The sequence below is a fragment of the Sphaeramia orbicularis genome, chromosome 5 (assembly GCF_902148855.1).
Source record: "Sphaeramia orbicularis chromosome 5, fSphaOr1.1, whole genome shotgun sequence".
In the NCBI taxonomy this organism is placed as follows: domain Eukaryota; kingdom Metazoa; phylum Chordata; class Actinopteri; order Kurtiformes; family Apogonidae; genus Sphaeramia; species Sphaeramia orbicularis.
The window spans coordinates 27,147,455-27,170,107 of NC_043961.1; the positions used below are offsets into that span (position 1 = coordinate 27,147,455).

Here is a 22,653-nt window from a genome sequence, read left to right on the forward strand (position 1 = left end):
TTACGTTGAAAACGTAAAAAAAAATATAAGTATTTGCCAGTAAAAACAGTATTCCAACACTACTGTAGTTAGACTTTTTATTCACACAAAACATAATACATTTTCTTCAATAAGGCAACACAATACTGTATATACATACAATGGTCTATATGAATACCATATTTAAATTTAATGTTGTTACTTCTCAACTAACAACATGTCATTCTTTACCATCACTAGCAGGTGTAAATAAATACTTTAGCAAGTCATGTAAAAGAGTACCAGATGCTAAAACTTCAAGTCATACCTGTTAGTACATCCAATACAACAATCCTTAATCAGTGATATACTGTATTTTAGCTGCAGCTTTAGGGTTTAATGACTCATTGGATTATAAAACGATTTAATACGCAGTTAAAACAACCAAAACAGAAGATCATTAGAAAAAAAAAAAACACGTGTCAAATATAATCCTTTTCACAAACAGTGTTTCAAACAGTTCCATCAGCAGTATAAGATACATTAACACTGACATCATCGATAGGTGCTGGAACAAGTGTCATTCCTAAACCTAAGCAGATAATAAGTGCTTAGTGGCAACATTAAAAAAAAAGTGAAGACTGAAAACATTATGCAAAATGTTCTTCCCACAGTAATTAGCTTGCTGAATATCGTGTACGGACTCAGGCAAAGTGAAAATGTTAGTTTCAGTTTTCTCACAGATGGTAAAATTGTACAATCATTTACAAAAATATAATTCTATTCTGCATAAACAAATGTGAGCAGTGATTAGTACTGAATTAGAAGTTGACAGGACATTAAAGTGGCACAAAAAGTTTTAGAGCATATAACACTGTGGAAATAAGAAAATGACATCAAGCAATAGTACTGTAGTTTATATCACTGTACAAAGCACACATACTGTATGCTCAAGTGGCACTACATGTTCCAAAAAACCCACAGCCGTGTCACTCTACTGTCTGTTAACAGGCTTCAATTTATGCCATCTAAAACAGGTCAGTTGGAGCTGCTCTTTTCTTTCATCCGCACAGTATGTTAACAAATCAGAAATTAAGCCCCAAAACTGCAAATTGCTTCACACAAAGGGGCCATGAAATGCTCACACTTAGTTTCCACGAAATGCCTTAGTGAAGAAAAAGCAGCTGTAACTTGTCACTATGATTGAGTGTCTGTCTGGTAAGTAAAGGCAGTGACTATGCCATTTTTAACATTTCGTTCAATGTGTTCGACCTCGACTTCCGTGAGCAGCATGCTTCTGAAACAATGAGATTATGTTGCATTCAAAGATAGCTCCCCCACACCCACACAAGCACACATTCAAAGACACATATGGTAGGCAAGGACATCTTTACCAATTTTCACACTTCACTTACGTGCAAAATTTCCTCTATCCCGTGGATATATTTACTCACACTGTGTAACAGACTATGAAAAGAAGTAAAAGGCAGAGAATTAAGCCAAACAATCTGAAGAGGCATGAAGTTTGAATAAAGAGAAGGCTTGATGGATATACACACTTCTGCAGCACTGGAATGACTGACTGATCAATCTATTACTCAACCACAGAAAACTGGCAAAAATAGATGGGAAAAAAATGCCAAAAAATCCCATGATACTTTTATTGAATCTCATGCTCTCACTTGACTTTGTTCTGACATCTCATCATCAAGCAATCAAAATTAGGAGTTATATCACAGATCACAAAGCCTAGTACTAGTTGTAGCCTTGCACTTCAGTATGATTCACATGATAGAGCAAAACTAAACCAATGGACCAAGGACTTACATTAAAAACAGGCCAATTCTGTAAACTGACTTTACAAAGCCCTCTCTGAATATTTCACTGAATGTTCATCATGAGGAGAGATACAGTGTCCATGTGAACACAATGTTAAAGCTGAAATGATAGTGCTTCATTCTCTGTTACCATGGAGACCACATGCAGACCTTAAATGATCCATCAATTCATAATTTGACTAAAGTGTTTTAATGTAAAGACTAATTTGCAGATTTCTTGGCTGTTCCAATAAATTAGATTTACTGAGTCATACCAGCTGCAGGAGCAACGTTTGGTAATAACCTCTGACCTCTGTGAAGCAATAAACAAAGTTGGAAAGAGAGAAGTCTCTAAAGTTCTGAAAAGTAAAAGAAGAAAAAAAAATCTTAATAGCCTTGCCCACATTTACAGCAAAATTCATCAAACGTCTGAGCATTACTCATCCTCGACAAACACACACATGCATTACAAACTCACACATACACACATCTCAGCTGTAGTTGTAAGTGAAATTGTACGAGCTGGGCTCCTTAGGTACAGGGGGCGGGGCTTCTGGGATGGTGATGTTCTCAAGGTCGAGAAGGCGGAGTTTCATCTCCATGCTGATGAGAGTATCTAGGTCGCTGCGCGTCAGGTCACTGCCCATCTCTCTGCCCAGCAGCGCACACAGTCCATCAGTCCAGATGCAATACTGCTCATAAACACACAAACAAACAGAAAAACATGTAAAGGTGGATAAATGAAAGGAACAGTATGTTTTTGATCAAATATGGACATCCTGAACTGACAGCACTTTTCATCATCACTGAGTAAAGGTTTGATAATAACCTTTTCAGCGTCATGTAACTCAAGCGGTCTGACACTAAACCAGACATCTGCACCTATTCACTCTGTTCACGTTTTAGAAAATGTAGACCAATCACAGGTATTTTCACAGAGGGGATGCTCTCTCGTACCCAAACTAATCTCCAGAGAAACACATGGCACTATCTGGCACTAAAAAAAATTCTGGATTGTCCGGCTAGTTTGTTTTTCTTTAAACTAATTATTCTTGTCTTGGACAGCACCAAGTTGAAGGTGGCAACAGTAGTAGTGACGGAAGGAAAGTTGTGTTGGTAAAGTATTTGCAGTGGAAATAAAATGATTCACATTCTGAAAAAGAAAAACAGCAAATTGAAAAAATATCTTTGCCAAAACCTCTGACACTGTCATTCTTTTTGTGTAGCTAGGGGGGGATTTTGATACAAAGATAACGCATGAGAGGAAAACAAGATGGAAGCTCTTCTACCCAAAATATTTTGGCTTCACTACTGCATAATCTTATCATATCTGCAGTCTACTTAAGGCAAGAGGGCGTTTATTTTCACATTCTGATGTTTGTCCTCTGATTTCTGCCAGTTACTAAATCGTAAGACTAGAAATCTGTACAGAGCAGCCAATCACACCAGTGGAATGTCAGCGCTCATGATATAAGAGTATTACAGCTAAAGATGTGTTGAGTTACCTCGTATTTGTTGGGAGCAACAAAATTGAGTGTCTCATCAGGATCATAAAGGACAGAGAAGGCCAACTCCAGCACCTCCTAAAAGAATCACACAAATCAAAAAAACATGTGATTTCTGCATCTGATGACAGTAAAGTATCACCAAGACTGATGGGGTTGACAGTAAAAGCAAGCGGAGATGACAGTACCTTGTTTTGTTTCAGAGCACTTTTCTCTTTCATATGAGGACAATCCTTCCCGGTCACCACAGACTTGATATCCGAGACGGGGACTGTGAAGAGTAAAAAAGAAACAACTAAATAATTTGCCATCCTACCAGCTGATTCAGTATTGCCTGCTATTGAGAAAGTCCTGGGGTGTGTATTATAGATTCTATTGGAGAAATAGGTGCTTCTGAATGTCTTACTCTTGTCACTGAGAAGCTCAAAAGGCACTTCACCCTGAGGTGACTCATCCAAGTCCCCATAGTGCAGCACTTTGTGATTGAGGGAGAGCCGGCAGAACCAAAACTTCTCTAGAAAGGAGGCGAGGAATACAATGCTCAGTCGGTAATCAAAAGCGGCAGCAGTACTCACTTCAGTAGAAGAGCAATGTAATTGTATTGGTGTTGTACATACCTTGCCTTCGGCGGTTCCCCAGTTTACGGAAACAGCTCCCCTCACACAGCCTGTTGAGGCGTTGCTGCTTGATGAGCTCCAGGATCTCAGGCTGAATCCTCTCCCGAAGCTCACTGCAGCAAAACCCAACAACAAAACCCAACAACAATCATAGGTAAGTATTGTGTAAAGCACTAAATCATTTACAACAACTGTAGAAACATAGAAGGAGTGAGAGCAAGGTCAGACTCTGCATGCCCAGAAGCATTAAAAAGGTCTAAAAGGACTAAAAGAAGACCAGCAGAATCAGAGATGTTTCAACTCAGACTGACATGATTGGGGGAGATTGGAAGTCATCCTGACTCATCCGTTCTGACTGACGTAAACGCAGAATCTCTGAATAGTTGAGGCCTCGAAGTTTGTTCTTCAGCTGGTCTAAAGATGACGGTTTCATTGCCAAAGCCCGGGTGATCTGCTCACGGACAACCTGCATCACCTGAAACACAGTTTGACAACACAAAAAATATGTCAATGTGAGACGAGGTGGAATAAAACATGATACATATCAAAAGCTGAGGTGCTGTCTTCAGCTGGCAGAGCTAAAGCTGTTGCTGTCACAGGTATATACGTGAACGTTTTTAATGAACCATGAGTAACGCTGTAATTCACAGCACTATTATTGTCCCATTGAGGAAGTCGTTCCACTGAGAGCGCTATCAATATTGAAAATATATACTAAATGATGTCAGGTATTCTTGTTCATTTCATTAAATGTCCCCCACGTAGTGAACGTGTTCGTCAGGACAAAGTACTTTCAATAGAAACAGCGTTAAGAATGTAATTGTCATGTATTATTTATAAACCAAAGTCCCTTCAGCTGTCTGCTCCAGTTAGTGGCTCAGTCACACACAAAAGAAGAGTCCAACAGCAGCAGCACTGATCAAAGTTTGGAACTGTGACTACAAAGCCTGTAATTGCATGCAATCACACAGCAACCTGTCTAGACAGATGATGGGTCATGACAATCAATCAGTATCAACAACCAACAGCTAAATGATGAGTTAAATGTGTTACATAACTTATTCGTTTTTAATGACCAAATAGCCTTTACTTGCAGCACCTAATAACAGTCTGCTCACCTTTTAACGCTTAAATTATTCCATGTTGAACAATTTGTGGTCAGTGGTTTGGACATCATTCCTTTGGCAAATTCACTTTTTTCTGTTGATCCGTGAGGTTTACAACAGTGTAAATCAAAAGGAATGACCATTTGGCAGTAATAAAACTATTCTTTAAAAACATTCTTGTGTTAAAATGTGTCATATATTTTGTTGACACATGATCTTACATTATATCAAAACTTTCCGGCTATAATCCAAGAAAAGTGTAATTTTATGATAAAGTCTTGTTTGATTTGGTCACCTGACGATCCCTTTAACATTTAATGTTACTGTGTGATATTTCATGAGAATGAACTGGTAAATCAGTGTATTAAAGTTTTATTAGCAGTACTAATACACTGCCTCATCTATAAACATGATTTCTGCCTGAGTCACCTCAGGTAGATTTACATCAGTGACGTTACTTCAGTCTCAGACCTTGTTGAAGTCCTCTGCTGTTGCTCTCATCTCCTTCCAGGTTTTATTAAGTAACTGGATGCAGACACAGAAGAACTCCTCCCAGGCTCGATCATGTGTGAAGAACATAGGGTGGTAGTCATTGCAGCCCTCATTAGCTGCAAAAAAGAGAAGATTTTTACACTAAAATGCAATAAGACAATATTAAAAACTGTTGTGATTGACACGTTGTCCTCTCTCACACAGGTGCCATGTATTAGTCCCATTTTACAAAAAAAATAGGATTATACTTACTTATACTTTGTTTTGTTTGCTGAATATAATTTTACTTACGTAATTCTCCAACCTGGAGTATTTCACACAGCATTCGAGTGAGTTCGATGGCACACCTGCCAAAAGGACATTCATGCTTGTCCTCACGGCTGCTGTTCTCCAGGACAATCTGTCATGAGTAAAAACCATGTACATGTTAGATATGGATGAATTCTCCACCTCTGTCAGTTGAGCAAAGTCCAGCCTGAGGGCAAAACTAACCCTGATGTACGTGTCCTGGTGAACCTTGGCGAGGTATAACATGTTATCCAGTGCCAACATCCCTGGAGGAGTCTGAGTAAAGTCCATGGCTGGGTTAACATGGTTCTGTGTTCAAAAAAGAAAACAAAGCCATAAAGCAGTGAATATTTTCAATATTTCAGTAGGAATTTTTTTCATTTCAAAATTTCACAAAGATCCTTTTCAGTGAGAGGGAACTGAAAGAGGAGACTCACAGTAAAACCCAACATCTTGTAATCCTTGGTGTACATGGCCTTCCTCTTTTCTGTACCAGTCGGGTCATTTTCTCCATCGAAGGCGATCCTTCGCAGCTCAAATATGATGTCTCTCTGAGCCTGAGCCACAGAAAGCCCACATATTAGATTCATTTCAACATAAAACATACCACACTAAACACAGGAGGAGCATACTCAATTTGTTTGGCTTTTTGTTTCCTGTCTGCTTCATTAAAATTTGCTGCACACAACCGTCTTTTACCCATAAGGACCAAGTCTGACTTTTGTGGCAGTTCCCAAATTAATTTTTCTCTCTCTTTAACCTTTCCTAAGTGACTTATCACCATTTACAATAATATTATCCTCTGAATTTTGCACTTTTCCAGTGAAAATCAACTATTTTCCTATGTTTAATTGACTGATCATGTTGATGTTCATAAAAGCTCAGAGTACATTCAAAGGTTATTGTATCAAAACAGAAAAAAACGAAAGAAAAGGTGACTTTTTCAGTACATTAAAGTAAAATTAACTGGACATAAACTAAGTGTCTCCATCAACTGTCATTGATCCAACTCCATGGGTTTACTGGTGAATCAATGTTGTAGAAGATGATGGTGTTTGCACATCAACTATGGAGCCTCTGAACGTCCAAATGGGTCATGAAAAGAGGACAAACTGCATTTACACCAATTATTTACATGTATTGGGAGGATTAATGAATCAGCAGTTTAGACCAGTAGATGCTTTTGATTGACGGTAGATTTACATGCCCTCTCCACACTAACATGGATATTGTCCTTCTCCATTTTTAAAACGAATTCTGTCCAAACAACCTTCATTTTATAAAATATCTCCATACAACATTAAAAAAAGCAACTACACTTCTGTACTAAAGTCCAGACAAATCCCTGTCTGTTGGACTTCAAACTGTGAACATTATGAACAACACTGGACTCAGAGGCTTTAATCTGTCATGAAGATGAGCAGCATACGTTAATTTATAAACTATCTATAAAGTTACTTTGTGTTGGTTCATGCTGTCAAAGTGTATTGTTTACATTATGTGAATTTTGAAATGACGCCAATCCACCCCAAAATGGGGTAGGACACCATTGTTTTATAATTTCTCTGTTTTTCCCGTCCACACCAGAGTTTTAAAAAATTTTCACTTTGGAAACACATTTTTTTTTTTTATTATTATTATTATTAATATTATTAATAATAATAATAATAATAATAATAATAATAATAATAATAATAATAATAATAATAATAAAACTATTGAGCATCATTAATAATGATGATGCTCATTTAACAATATAATTTCAAGCCATTGTAAAAATCTTCATTAAAAAATTAATGACCATACCTGGTCATTGGGGTCCATCTTGGTCATCATTCGTTCTTCCAAAAGGTTAAAGGTCAACACCTGCAGCACATATAGCTGATGTGCCATCTCTGCTTTGATTGGTCGGTTTCCCCTAATAACATGCTGTAAAAATAAATAAATAAATGAACTGCAGCACTTCAAAGCAAGTTATCGTTTGTGTTTAAATACAACATCAAATTACACAACATAAAATTAATCCCCAACGAATCAAAGATTCAGTGCAACAAAGACAATAAATGAAAACCATCACTAAATAGCAGATAAACAGCATTCATTAATTCTTTCTCCCTGAAGCAGGACTCTAAAGTCTGTCTCTCTGACATTTGCAGCCAGTTCAGTCAGACACTTCTCGACAAGCTGATGCCAAAAGGAATCATTTTCAGAGCACATTTTGTTCCACTTCATGGACTTCACGCCATCACGTATTTGCTGGTTCTGTGTCAAAACGCTTCTAGTGAGTAAATCTTTCCACTTCCTCAACTGCTGGTCCCTGGGATGAAAGTTTAACCACCAACAACCACTAAACCCAAAGCTGGACAGTCTCTCAGAAAACTGGCCTGAAGTATTTTGCCAATATTTTTATACTAACCTGTGTCAAACACCACTACTTTTAATTTCAACACAAATTCTAGGGTCTAATCCAGTTTGGAGAAAATGGGAGTAACTGCCCAAATGTTGTGTTTGCACTTAGATATTTCCTGTAACACTCACATGAAAGCCAGTTAGAGTAGAGTATCTGATAGTGTTTCAGACTCACGTTAAGGATGATGGATCGCAGGTGTTTCTGGGCCAGAGTGCTCGCCATTTCCTGAGGGTAAGGACAAAGAAACAACAGTCCATCATGTTTTACTACACAGCAAAGCAGTACATAGAGACGATTAAATGACTCTAAGGGTACATTTCTAACAGTAGTCTTGATTTCCAACTTTATGGTCTTCACACCTACTACCAAGCAGTCTGTCTGCTGCTGCAACATGCTAAGGTTCTATCTTAATTCACAGGAATAACACAGTGGATTTCAATGACACAGAAATAACTGAAGAGAAGAGGAGAAGGGCTGTAGGGTGGAGAGGATGGAATGAGATGCTCAGGGAGGCATACTCACAGTGAGGTGCTGCTCCAGTGGGTTAGTATACTCCTCCTAAGGGTTGTAGGGAGGGAGGAGGGACGTGGGTGTAACGGTAATGGAAACAAAGAGTATACACACATGGATATAGAGATACATCACTGACACAGCATGCAGTGAAAAACAACATGAAACAACCATAATGTCAGATAATAGAACAGAGTAGTCGTTGTCTTTGAAACCAACATGCAGCAACACACCTTGTCATTTTTAGGAAAGTGTGATATTATAACTGAGGCTTAGAGGTCATCACTGCACATCACTGTCATTGTTTATTACTGTAAAACTCATGGTGAGAATGTGGCAGTCTCTGTCATCTTTGTTCTCTTAATATGTCCAACAGTATAAAAAAAGGAGAAAAAATTGAGTGTGAAAAAATCTTAATCAAGCAGGATTTAGGTAGTGTATGAGCCAGAAGTGCTGCCTGATTTTAAGTGTTTGTAAGACATTTCTTTTAACAATGAAAACTACGTAAGGGTGAGAAAAACAACTTCAAAGAGTAACTACACATGATTTTTTAATGAGCTTTAAACTGGCATTTACTAGAGCTGCTAATTAGTCAACGGAGCCGGTCGCACTCCCTATGTACCGTATGTCTCTGGAGTATTCATCTCAGTAAAAGTGACTCAGCTCGCCCTCCAGTGGTCAACAACAGCAGCTGGCGGTGACTGCACACATTTTCCATTAGTACTTTCCATAATGAAGATTAATTTAAAGTCAAAAGTGGAATTAAAGTAAGATATGACATTTAGACTTGTGCTTAAATTCACTGATAAATGGCCCTCTACAGTGTGAATGAGTCACAGTCAGACAAAGCTTGAATACAATGAATACTGACCTGACAGACCTATAGAGACCTCACTCAATTCACTCATTTTATTAACATATAAAGAAATTGAAGGAGCTGAAAAGAGCATGAGTTTGCTATTTACTGGCCTTTTTGTTAGATTATACTTAATAATACAGTATATTATTCATACTCATATTCATCTTTTTCTTTCTAAATAACACGTAAAACAATTACTGAGTTTCAACTGTTCATATTCTACCAGTTCAGTTCTTAAAATATCACTTTTCAGTTCTGGTATAGAGTTGCAGAATACATTTAACATTTTTCTACGGAGAAAATCTGAAAAAAAAAAAAAAAAAATTAAAAATAAAATCACATTTCACATAAGCCACAAATCCAATTTAGGGAAGTGCAACATGGAACAACATACCCTACACACACAGACGAGACAGTGCGTGGATAAAAATGACAAAACTCTGCAGTGTGTTAGTTCACTGTGTGAGCAGGGAGAGAAGTTGTCACTGCAGAGCGAACACCGGGCAGATAAATGAGACTCTAAGACAGCAATCGGTAATGTACCAGACTAGACAACCAAAAAGGTGTTTTTCACATTTGTGCTAAAAAGATAACTCAGAATTAAAGTAAATGTTTCTACATCTGTTCAATTAAACTGAAAGAAAACAGGAGACATTTCATGACACTAAATGAAGAGCTTGTTTCTGTCAGCCTTCATTGCCACATTTTGCAAAACAAATATTTAGATTTATCACATTTGTTCAGTTCTCCACACAACCCTCATTTTAGACTATTTTTATCACACTGTCTTCCACTCTCTCTCACACTGTAAAGTCTGTGATATACAGTTGACTGGAACTGAGTCCAATTTGACTTTCACAAGAGAGAGCTCTTTTTGTTGACATTTGGATAAAAATAAATCTGATACATGTCAGGTCTTATTTGTGTCCTGTATTTTTTTAACACAGTCATCCTTCAGTTTCGCCTGGATCACTATGCTCTTCTGAAATCCGCATAACAAATGTGTAAAACTTCAAAGGAAACCAGGTACTATTTTGAGTGCGTGTGTCATTACAGTAACAAATGTCACACACAAACCACAGCATGACAGCTGGCAGACAGACATCTATTCATGAGATTAGCTCTAGTAACTATCCTACTGCTGCTTCATTCGCAGCAACAGAGACACAAAATCTTTACCAAACATTCAGCTATTATGAATAAATGTCAGTCAACTAAGTTTGGGAGACTTTGCTTAGGCTGAATGGGACATTATTAGTATTCTATCATGCCTATTCAGTCTTAACTAATACAGCTCAGGGTGCTGAATGCTGTTCACTGACCTGCCGTCTGTCCTCTGGTGCCTTCAAGAACAACGCATTGATGAGGGCAATGGCATAGGTCTGAATTTCCTGGTTTGACCTGGAGGAACAGCAAGTAACATAACAACCAGTTAGAAGCATCATGCTCCACAAATCTTCAAACTCATCCAAACCCATCTCATCACTCTTATTTCTATGGGCAGCTGCAGGAATTTTTAAATCTTGCTTTCATGCCATCAGTTTTGCAGATTGGTCAGTAACATAGTCTCTTATTTTCATTTTGTATGTTAACAAATCCTACAAAGAGACAATGAGCTTTAATGGCATGAACAGTCACTGTAGTTTATTGTGAGTTAACCCAGCAGACATCACCCTGCAGCTTTAAAAATTCACAAATTCAGTTAAAGTGCTGCTGAAAGCACTCCCTGAAAATGCTATTTCCTTAAGCTTGAGTAACATTTGGAAAACTACAGTGCTTCTTTGTGATCTGATTTGCATCTTCAGTGGGAACAAATTGCTGCAAAGAGGGCATTAACTACATTTACATGCTCAATAGTTTAACAAAAATGACAATATTCCTATTAAGCTTTTTACTGGTTAGATTTTTTTTCCTGATGGAAAACTTGTTGGACTGCTTCTTCTTCCGGATAGCAATGTGTAGTTTTCTTTCAGTTATCCATGTCTCGACCAGCCTTACAAGCTGCTGGCTAGTTGGTTTGAGTAATGGTAATGTTTTTTATGGTACTATTTAGTTTGCTTTTCTTTTATGATTTTTTCATAGGGACATCTTTGTGAGTACAACACATAAACTAACCATAAACAAGAGGCCTCATGAGGCAAACGGTAGTGAAAACCAAAGTAAGACCCAGATAATGAATGCACTGCATACATGTCCAGAGAATCCTCATAAAACTAGAACAGCTTCATATTTCATGTTTTAATTCAAAAATACATGATTGCAACATACTTAATTTGGAATATCAAAGCATACTATTTTTACTCAATTTCAATCAGAGATCAAAAAACTACTGTGCATGTAAATGTAGTGTGCTGGATTTAGTAGATACATTTTTACCAAAAATTTTGAAAAGTACTAGCTTAATCCTTAAAAAGGGTTGAATTTTACATTTTGGGGATTTGTGGAAATTTCTGAGAGCAGACCCAACAAGTTATTAACACTCATGAGAACACACTGCAATAAGACTCCTGATTGGCATTAGTTAAAGCATCCTGAGCTCACCCTTTAGTAGGACAAACATACATAAAAAACATAAATTCCACAGCATTTTCTTTCCTGAGTAACCCCATATTACTGCATATCAGAGCGCAGAAAGCCCCTGTGCGTGTGTGTGTGCTCACACTTGCAGGTGCCCGATGAGCTGTCCCACGGTGATTTCCTGTGCCACTCGATGGTACAGGCTGTGGCTGTTGAGCACCATGCTCTCAAGGATGGCCAGAGAGCGCTGCAGGATGGACACGTCCACCATGGGCTGGTTCACATAGCCCGCAATCTACATGAGCAGACAAGAGAAGGAGGGGAAAAATGAAGAAACCTCAAATACAATGTCAAAGTCTGGAAAACAATCTTAGAGACAATTCAGTCTACCTGAATTTTAAAGCATTGAAACCTAGTATCAAAATTCTTCCAAGTTAAAGACAATAATCAACAGACATTTCAACAGTTTCACTTGAAAGTATTTCAGTAGCAACTGTTCTTCTTTATAAATGAAGAGGTACAACAGAGACAGAGCTCGGTAAGTTACCCATGAGTGACTGTCAAGGCCAAACTAAAATTTTCAGCAGAAAACTAGTCACATATACACTGAAGGAGCTCTAAATAATAAGAGGAGTTGCTAGGCAACATCACCCACTTATTTCCGGTATGAAGGAAAGGAAGAGAGGAAGGTCAAGTAATTACATAGACGTATATGAAATAGAAAAGGCTGATATTGAAGTCCAAAACATCAGGATTTTTCCTCCAGAGAGGTGCAGTGAAATAAGTTTTTCTTGTGTTGGAGGTACCTGTTTGATGAAGGAGAGGGAGATAAGGTCCCAGGACACAATGCCGTGATCCATCAGCTCCAGAAAGGCAGTGAGAGTAAAGGCCAGCATTTCTCCAAAGCTGAGCGTGGCAAAGAACATATAGTAGAGCCTTTTTCACACAATTTGACCATTTGGTCCATAGAAATAACAACATAAATATTAAAAGGCAGATTCTGAGCAAAAGCATAGTTAATACCATCTCTGACATTAAATGGAAGCAGAGCTTGGCTTACAAGTTGGTGCCTCTACAGAGAGAATATTCCACACTGTGATCAATGTTCAAAACCATCTGTCAGAAAAACCAAAATGTGCCTACTGTGTGCCACTTTCAACAAGACGAGCCAATGTTCCAATTCCCTCCATATTGATGAACTCTGTGGCAAAGGTTGGGTCCGCAGACAGCTTGGCCAGCTCTTTTAGAGCCTCCAGACGAGCATCGATGCCATGTGACTGGATTCTCTCCAGGAGCTGACGAGCAGCACGACCCTGTCGGCCATGACAAGAGAGATACAGTTCACCTCACAACCACTCAAGACTCAAGATAATGGCACTCAGGAAAAGTCTGTTGTTGTTGTTGTTGTTGTTGTTGTTGTTGTTTTTTTTATCCTCCAAGCTGGACATAAAGGATTGTTACTGGCCTAAAAGCAAACCAACAAGCAGAACTGAAAGGTGTCTCAGTTTAAAATGTTCACTGGAGAATTGTTAGGTTTATGTCCGATAACTTTTACATCCATTATCACAAAATAACACATACTTAAAACAAACTGAGAAAAAGCAGTCTTTAAGTGCAAATGTGACTTTAATCAACAGTGACAAGATACCAAATCAGTGTATACCCTATCTGCAGTAAATATTATTTTTACTCTTTAAAGCACGCCCATGTGAGCTGGGTGGCATTTTAGGTGCTGTGGTGTGAGGAAGCAGAGTGGGATTAGAAAGAATACATTACCATAGATTATTAGGGACTTGAGTTGGAGGCTGCTGCTATCAACTAAATCACATTAGCACCTCTTAGCTTTTAAAGCAGCGCTCCCTCCAATGATGTGCATATATAAGTGACATCATAGTCGAAGCACGAGGCCAGTGGATTTATTTTATGTTTCTGTGACATTCATGGACTAAGATGCAGGTATAAAAAAGATGAAGCTGTTCATATTATGGTTGTGTGATAAAGCGGTTCACTACAAAAGAATTAGAACGGGGGAAATGCCTAAATACATCATGTGTATCAGTGAATCATTGTACAAAACGCTCATTATGTCTTATAGATACGTTTAATATCTCAGAACAAAACAAATAGGACTTACAGGAGAAATTGCTAGACGAAGAATAGTCCCATTCTTGATTTCCCCACGTGTCTAAAACATAACAAAGAAAGGCAGTTCAGAACCACTACAACGCAACTAAGACACAACCAAGGAGCAGTGAGACTCACCTGCTCAGTGATGTAAAGCTGAGGCCCATCAGCATAACGCAAGGCAAACTGCTCTGAGCCAGACAAAGACCAGCTGAGGATGGAAACAGAGAAAAAACAAAACTCATTATGTTTCTTAAAAGTTAACAACCATGGCAGAACATAAGGTAAAGTTGTGCTTTAGCAGGATCTGGAGAATTGGTTTAATGTAGAATGTAGAATACTGTGGTACACATGAACAAAAGGTTGCTGAAAGTCAGATTGCTCCCTCTAGCAGTTGTATTTACACGAGTGGCAAAGTGAGAGATTGTGGAGGAGAATTCTGTGGGTGTTAACAGTAAAGTGCAAAGAATTTTCTGTTTTAAATGGAAAAATGGAGCTAGTGGGTAGAAACAGGAGAACTAAGAGATAAGGGTGCAGTGAAATTTACAATTTTAAAAAAGACAATAGCGACAACAGTGAAGCCCAAATAGTATGATTTTAACAAAAATAAAAGAAAAAACTCAAATAAGGAATGATTTTGTAAGGTATCGACCATCTGATTTCTGCCCACAGTGTGAAGCACTTAAACTTTCACTTGTGTCTCTGGAAAAAAAAACCCTGTCACACACATTCAGAAAGTGTACACTGCAACAACTGTATTATTATTATTATTATTCTTCAGCTGTTCATTATTTGCTTTCCTATAATTCCCATTAACACCAGTGTAAGTACTGGCTATTGCTATTTCACCTGAGGTTCACTCCATATATATAGTCATACACACTACAGTTACAAAAACACAGCACATTGTTCATATGGAAGATACACCACATTGTTATCCTTACAGTAAACACAAAATAACTAATCAATCACAGTTGCAAATGTATATATAAATATAATAAATCAATAAAATCATTAATGTAGGAGTAATGCTTACCCATCACATACTTCACGTATTATTGAGGACAAAGGTCTTTTCTGTAAAAAAAAAAGAAAAAAAATCAGCCAAAAACTTACAATCTACTGTGAATGAGTGAACAACACAAACACCTACAAGGAACATCAAGACTAACATAGATACCATTAATAAACAAGCGCCATTACAACTTTTGAGAATGCCTTTGTGCCTTTTTTTGATGTACCGATAAAACAGAAAATGAGCACAAAGTGATGAGGAATGACACATATCAGGTCTGAGAGCTGAGCCTTAGACAGCTCAGTCCAAAGCCTCCCACCCCACAGCTACCAGAGCACCCACACCTCAACATGTCACCCCTGACAAACATGATGGAAACCTGGTAACAGAGCACAACGGACAGACTGCACAGCTTACATTACTGTCTCTTCCTTTTACAGAGAGCTGAGATACATCAGTCCAAACATCTTGTATGTTCTGTCCCTATTTCTAATGCACTTTATCCCATTTAGAGATAAATTTAAAAAAAAAATCCCTCAAAAACCAATTTGTGATATTTGAATCCTTTTCTGAACTGTCAGTGTTTCCACTCCACTTTTATGTGCACACTGAAAATTCTCTTAAAAGGTTGATGGAAACACATTTACTTGAATAAGAGCAGACATTTACTTTCTATTTAATCTAATATACAACCTTTACATGTATTCCTCATGCCTTCTACATTCATAACAGATTAAAACTGTGAGTCATTCTGTCCTTTGGCAACCTAGCTAGTGAGGAATGTTTAGAGGAAAAACAGAAATGCATTCAATGAGACATATGAACAGACCTGGTCCATTTCTATCAGCTGAGCGTTAGCACCAGGCCATTCAATAGCCACCTTCACAATGTCAGCTGGAGGTGGCATGGCTGTCTTATTGTAGCACCTGCAGAAGAATAAAAAAGGGTTCATCTCTTTTGAACAGAGAAAACATTTTTATAAAGCTTTTACAGTGTCTGACTTAATTTTAGATTTTCGTTTCAGTTCATGCATCACCTGATGGAGAAGTATTGAAGGGGTCAATCAGTCTCACAGCTCTGCTGTACAAACCAATGTGTCAGCTCCCCTGTGAACACAGAAACTCACACTTTGGTCACATCAGTCAAAAACTTTGTTTTCATTCAAGCTCTGTGCTTGGCATCCCTGCATCTTCTCTGCCCTGAACTGAATCTGTCAGTGAACTGATCAATAAACTTGGCAAAACCACCCACACACACAAGCACACACACACCTCCTGCCAACTGGACTTGACTGCTGTATGTTGTTATCTCACAACTTTTCACACTGTTGCCAGTACATACGCCATAGTCCACTTGTGCCACAAAACCTACAAAACCTTCCTAATAATCTATCTGTAAGCCTTGACTGAGTTAAATGTGGAAAAAGAAAACATGCAGTTTTATACTGGGACTTGTCACTTTTCAAGTGGTGCTTGACTGATATAGTTCGGCATGACTGCCACTAGTGGATAATACTAGCTTATTACATTATCATATCATTGGACTAATCCATCAACTTCAGGCTGGATGATCTCAGGATCTTAGATGGTGATTGATCCTAATTTGGATTTGACTGATCTACTTTCCAGAGGGATCACACTGGTTGAGTCTTTAAATAAAAACAAACAAATAAAATCACTGTCAGAATTAATTTTAAGTGGCCTGTTTATCTGTAAGAGTAGCATTTTATACAGAGTGTAGCATATAGGCAATGGGTTAGTTATATTAATGACTGTTAACATAGGTCAGCTTGCAGAGCTTGTGTAATGTGTTGTTGCTGCTCTAAATGAAATGATCATGAAGAATTAACACAAGTCTGTAATCTGCTGGTCTGACTTCTGAGCTCCAAACCCTGATCCTGCTTCACACAGATGCTTAAGAGTTATCCATCCATCCATCCATTTTCTGAATCACTTAGTCCTCATGAGGATCACAGGCTTAAGAGTAATGTTAGAGTAAAAAAAGTTTTTGATTCATTATCAAACAAAATAGTTTCATAAGGAAATTAATGGAAACACTACAGATGTCACAATGACTAGTTTGGTCTCTAGTCAGACAACAAAAATCACTTGAATTTGTTTGTGCCTGTCTGATACAGCCACACCTTTTGAAAAGCAAAAAGATTTTTCCACAAATATTTCATGATATTATTTAAGATTGTGTGAAATTTTAAGGGTGTCTGAAAACTTTTTTCCACTACTGTACTTTGACTTATCTGCAAAAACTGCTTTGAAACATAACAGCAAGAAGAATACAGCAGGGAACAGAGAGCGATCTGTGTCTGCTCTGACTTGAAGGGAAAGTAAAAAGCTGTCTAACAGTCACTGATCTTTGGAAAAAGGTGGTGAAAAGGAAAAAGGCACTACTGTACTGCAAAGGACTGTTTCCATTCAGGGTGCTTTCAGGACACAAAACACTCACAGCTGCTCATTTGAAAACAAATCTTAATGATCAGCAAATAGTATCAGTGAAAGCAAACCATTTTGCACCAACATTTAATTTGAATTCCAAAAAACCTACCATTGTTTGTTTATTGAGAGCAGCAGTATAGTTTTCAACAGAGTTTATCCAATCCTATAAATACAGTCGCCCACTAGTTTACATCAGCAAAGGCTTTGACATCTGACAGAATTTCTCTGATCAGTCAGAAACTAAAAATAAGGTGTTCTCCAACCTATGTTTATTTTTTTTGAGATGACAGAATTTGTCCATCATAGTAGATCCTTGATGAACTGGCAATTGTCCAGAATGTACCCCACCTTCACCCATAAGTAGCTGTGATAGGCTCCAGCACCCCCTGTGACCCTAGTGATGACAAAGCGGATTCAGAAGATGAATGAATGAAGAGTAAATCCTTGGTCTCCACAATGAGTCTTTAGAAAGCTGCACTTTATGCATATTAATGCATCTTTAATGCACAGGATCACTGCCCTAAATTCACATGATGCACAGAAGGGGAATTTAGGTGGAGGGGTGGGCAATAATCATATGATTAACATCAACCACAACAAATTCAAGCCTGATTTTGCAAATGATAAGTGAGATAAGTGAAAACTGCCAATAGAATTCAGAATTCAGCCCACATCTCTCCCATCTCATAGTTAGGCTGCACCGCCTCCATATCTCCAAGCACAGTGTGATCTGAGAACCTTCCCTGTCGAAAAGTTTGTTCTTGTACAAAAAAAAAAAAATAGGAGGAATAATTTCCACAGAGACCTAAGCCTATTTTGCATTTGTCAATACTGATAATTAACCAATGACTATACAGTAAATGTTCTACAGTAGTTATTGGCTTTTTTCCACACTAGAAATGTTTGTTACAGCAGAAAAGCATAGGTGAAAAAATGATGATGGCACTGCTTCATTACAGAACCCAAGTACCTTTGTTTGTGTATGTAAAAAAATGTCTGCTATGAATGTGTTTTCTTAAAACATGGGCATTAAACAATTATTGTGATACATTTTTATGGAATGTTAGTTATGTTTATAACAACATTCTTGTCTATAGGGTTTATTTTGTTTACCCTTTCAAGTGAAATGTTTCCGTGTTTCATTTTTTTGTTATTTTACTTAATTTTATTCATACACATTTCAATGTACAACAAACATTTTATACTGATTGTTTTGAATGTATTGCTGTTTAAGACATGTTCTGAATCTGAAGGTTAAGTTTTAAACTGCAAATAAGCACCTTTACATCATTTTTATTTCAGTGAATAACATCCCATAGTGTGCACATATTCATTACTTTGATTTAATGTTATGAAAGAAAGCATTAAATCACAAAACCAGGGCTACAGATGTGGTTTTGTTTTGCTTTCCTTTTACACTGTTTCCCTCTTGCTGCATATTTCATGATTTTAGGGCTGCCACGTTAGATTTGTTTTCACTGTGGATGACTGTGTCGAATTATTTTCTTGATTAAAAATGAAGATTCTACAAAGTATTTTCCAAAGCCCCCAAATATCTTGTTTGTTCCACAGCCGCTTTGTCAATACATAAATAAACTGCAAAGTGGCAGTAGATCCATCAGAGCAGCTTCATGTGGCAAATGAAATGAAAAATCCCTTTCTGTAAAACATCTTTTGTTCAGACATCATTCTGTGAATGGAGCTGAACTCACTGCCTCATGATGTGGAATCTGCTACGAACTTCACCACCTTCAAGAGGCACTAAATCCGGGTTTATTTAGCAACAACCCTGTTCCCATGTCTAATTTTGAATGTAATGTGTTCTAAATGTGTATTCTTGGTGTCCTGTTGTAATCTGTTTTAATGAAAATTACAATATTCTGCTGTCCTCAGGTCATACTTAACATTTTACTTTTTTGATTCTATAAAAACCCTTCTAGGGATGAGATTTGCAAATTATCATCCACTACAAATACTATGATACATGGGATTGTTGTTCTCAGTTTATCTGCGTACCATGTATTTGTCCCGACCAAATAAATCACTTTTGTTTTATTTTTGTTAATTTAACCAGGATAAATGTCTCATTGAGATTAAAAACCTCTTTTACAAGAGTGTCCTGGCCAAGACAGCAGTGCCAGAGGGTTACACAAGACAGCCATCCAGCCACATAAAAACTTCCATAAAACACAAAAAAAAAACTCAGTACTAAAACCATATGCCTAAAACACAATACTAAAAACATACAATAAAAACAATAATTTAAAAAGTGTAATCAGCAAGCCATAAGTAAACAAACTCGAATACAGTTAGATTACTGTCATGGAGGAAGAAAGACGTGAGAAAATATGCACATTTAACAAGATGAAATAAGGGAAGTGAGACTTTCTTTTTGAACAATTGCTCAAAGTGATTATAAGACGGTTTGACTTTTCATCATGGTTCTTCTTTTGTCATTTTTCCCCTGTCTTTTTAAGTCTTTTACAAACAATTTAAAATCTGATTTTTCCAGTTTTCATTCTGGACAAAATAATCAGTCTTTAAACTGCAAAGAAATAATGTTCTGACATGTATTGTGATAACTGCTGATATCCACAGATGGGAAATGTTTATCGTGGGGACATTTTTTGGCCTTGTCGCATAGTTCTACTTAGCGGAGGTTAATTAATAAACATGTACTGATGACCAGTGCATGTGATGACAGCCTGCATTTGTTTTGTTTGATGTATGTCTCGGTCATCTAACATGTGTTGCACATAGCTGGTGCAGGTCCGTGCACTGGGAGCTTTGAGCGGACACCAGTTGGCGTCTTTGTGCGCATGTATTAAAGAGGGTCTTTGGCTGCACGCGCTGTGGCGGTAACGTAGCAACAACTGCTAAGGAGCTACAGCCTCAAAGAAACGCCACAGTGTGTGCTTCATTTTACACATTATTATAGCCACTCCTGCTTTCTAACACGCACTTTTTACCGCTACACCAATGTTTCAGACGCTTTATTTCTCTTTTACAACATAGTTTGTGGCTCTTGTTTATACTGGTCGAAATAAAAGATGCACTCCCTGCTGTCAAAGCCTTAACTTTTAGGATGGCTAACGCTAGTTGGCTAGTTGAATATGCGGAGTGGCGCCTCCTCTGGCGGAAAGATACTTAATAAAAGATGACTGTTGCATTGGTAGAGAAAACAACTAATTTTCTTTACCTACTCCATAGAAAAAACAAACAAACATATAAATGTACATAAAACTGCGGACTTTTAGCATGAAGGTGATAAATAGGCTATCACCTCCCATCTTTGGCGTGATATGACTAACCAGCTATCATCATCACCAAACATTAGCATTCCGTCATATTCCAGTCACCATAACTAGACTATCTACACTAACCTTAAATGAAGTCAACAGAGGGTTTAAGGCCTGAGAACAGGGGTCGATCATACGGCTGAGGAGGCTCATAGATTGGTGCAGCATCGGCTCTGTGTTCAACCTTGTGTTCGATATCAATCACAGCTCGGGATAATGTCGATAACAGTTATTAACCAGGGGCTGACACCGACGACATCAGCTCCACCAGTCCTCTGTTTCCCGGTTAACGGCAAACTCACTCGTTATTCTAGTCAGTACCAGCGTTATTCGTCTAAAGGCGGCTAATGTTATTCGGTCAGTCCGTGTCTGCTCCTCCATTGCAGTCATGATGCAGCCTGTGTGTCGGTGTTGTCCTCATGATGCTCACCGTCTGCACTTTGAGCGGCTTCATCATCCAAACAACATCCACCGGACTGATAATGTCGGTTTAATGTTAGTTACTCACCATGTAGCTGGGCCATCGATGATGCTCTCAGTATCTCCTCTCTCCAGTGAAATAGTTTTGGTAGGAGACACTATTCCACGCCTTGTGGGCGGGACACAATGTAAATGTCACAGTCTGTAAATGGTTCAGGCTCCTCACTGACATCTTCATGAAAAGGTCTTCAAAAGGCTTCTGTAAATGTATGTTATTACTGATTTATTTACCGAATCACAATCCCTGATTTTGTTGGTGTCATGGCTTTAATACACTATAATTACACTATATGTGCTTAATTAACCCATAAAGACCCAAACATCCACTCTCAACCAGAGGCATCTACTGATATAAACCAGGGGTGTCAAACTCATTTTAGTTCAGGGGCCACATTCAGCTACATTTGATCTGCAGTGGGCCGAACCAGTAAAATAATAACATAATAAAACAGAAATAATGTCAACTCCAAAATGTTTAAGAGCGAAAAAAGTTAATTTACATTATGAAAAGGTTTACATCTAGAAACTATCCTTTCAAACGATGTGAACAACATGAACAAACTGAATAAATAAGTGTAATTTTAACAATATTATGCCTCAGTTTATTATTTACACATGTACATTACAACATACAGATCACAGTGGCTCTACAAACACACAAAACATTTAGTATCAGACAGAATACTGTTAAAATTGTACTTACTTCTCTTGAGACATTTCAGGTTGTTCACATTTTTTTTGCAAAATTATACTTCGTTTTAGTGTAAATACATGAAAATATTTACTTTTACACAGTGAAACATTTTGGGTTGTCATTATTTATATGTTATTATGATAGTATTTTACTGAATCCTGCCCAGTTGAGATTGAATTGGTCTGAATGTGGAACCTGAACTATAAGGATTGTTAATATCTTCAGTGTAGTTTTTGCATTTCACAAATTCATTCTAAGGGCCAGACTGGACCCTTTGACGGGCCGGATTTGGCCCCCGGGCCTTGTGTTTGACCCCTGTGATATAAACTGTTTAACCCTTTAATGCATGAATTATGAGACCCTTAATCAAGATGTTTTTCCTGAGTGTTTTTATTCCTCTTTAGGCATGAAAAAAACATGCCTAAAGAAAATTTTCTTCTGAACCTATTTTTCATGGAGCCGCAAAAATGTCTGCTCAGCTAGACACCATGCGTTTAATTTTTGAAGCAAAT

General features: G+C 37.8%; 1 protein-coding gene across 4 annotated transcripts; it reads right to left on the reverse strand.

The window, feature by feature from the left end:
* Window positions 1-63: 63 nt before the first annotated feature.
* LOC115420072 (engulfment and cell motility protein 2) lies at window positions 64-21,562 on the reverse strand. 4 transcript variants are annotated; one of them, XM_030135269.1, is made up of 23 exons: window positions 21,476-21,562; window positions 16,255-16,324; window positions 16,048-16,144; window positions 15,240-15,280; window positions 14,342-14,414; window positions 14,214-14,264; window positions 13,223-13,392; window positions 12,886-12,985; window positions 12,229-12,374; window positions 10,885-10,963; window positions 8,716-8,751; window positions 8,368-8,418; window positions 7,590-7,712; window positions 6,221-6,340; window positions 5,988-6,092; window positions 5,787-5,895; window positions 5,475-5,611; window positions 4,209-4,372; window positions 3,898-4,010; window positions 3,687-3,794; window positions 3,469-3,551; window positions 3,281-3,358; window positions 64-2,467 (listed from the first exon to the last, which is right to left on the reverse strand). In XM_030135269.1, exons 3-23 carry the CDS (start codon window positions 16,123-16,125, stop codon window positions 2,267-2,269), a joined length of 2,166 nt encoding a protein of 721 aa, XP_029991129.1. In that variant the 5' UTR covers window positions 16,126-16,144; window positions 16,255-16,324; window positions 21,476-21,562; the 3' UTR covers window positions 64-2,266. The 4 variants fall into 4 exon arrangements, with proteins under 4 accessions (XP_029991129.1, XP_029991128.1, XP_029991131.1 ...); XM_030135268.1 differs by having other exon boundaries at window positions 12,223-12,374; XM_030135271.1 differs by lacking the exon at window positions 8,716-8,751.
* Between the last annotated feature and the right edge of the window lie 1,091 nt (window positions 21,563-22,653).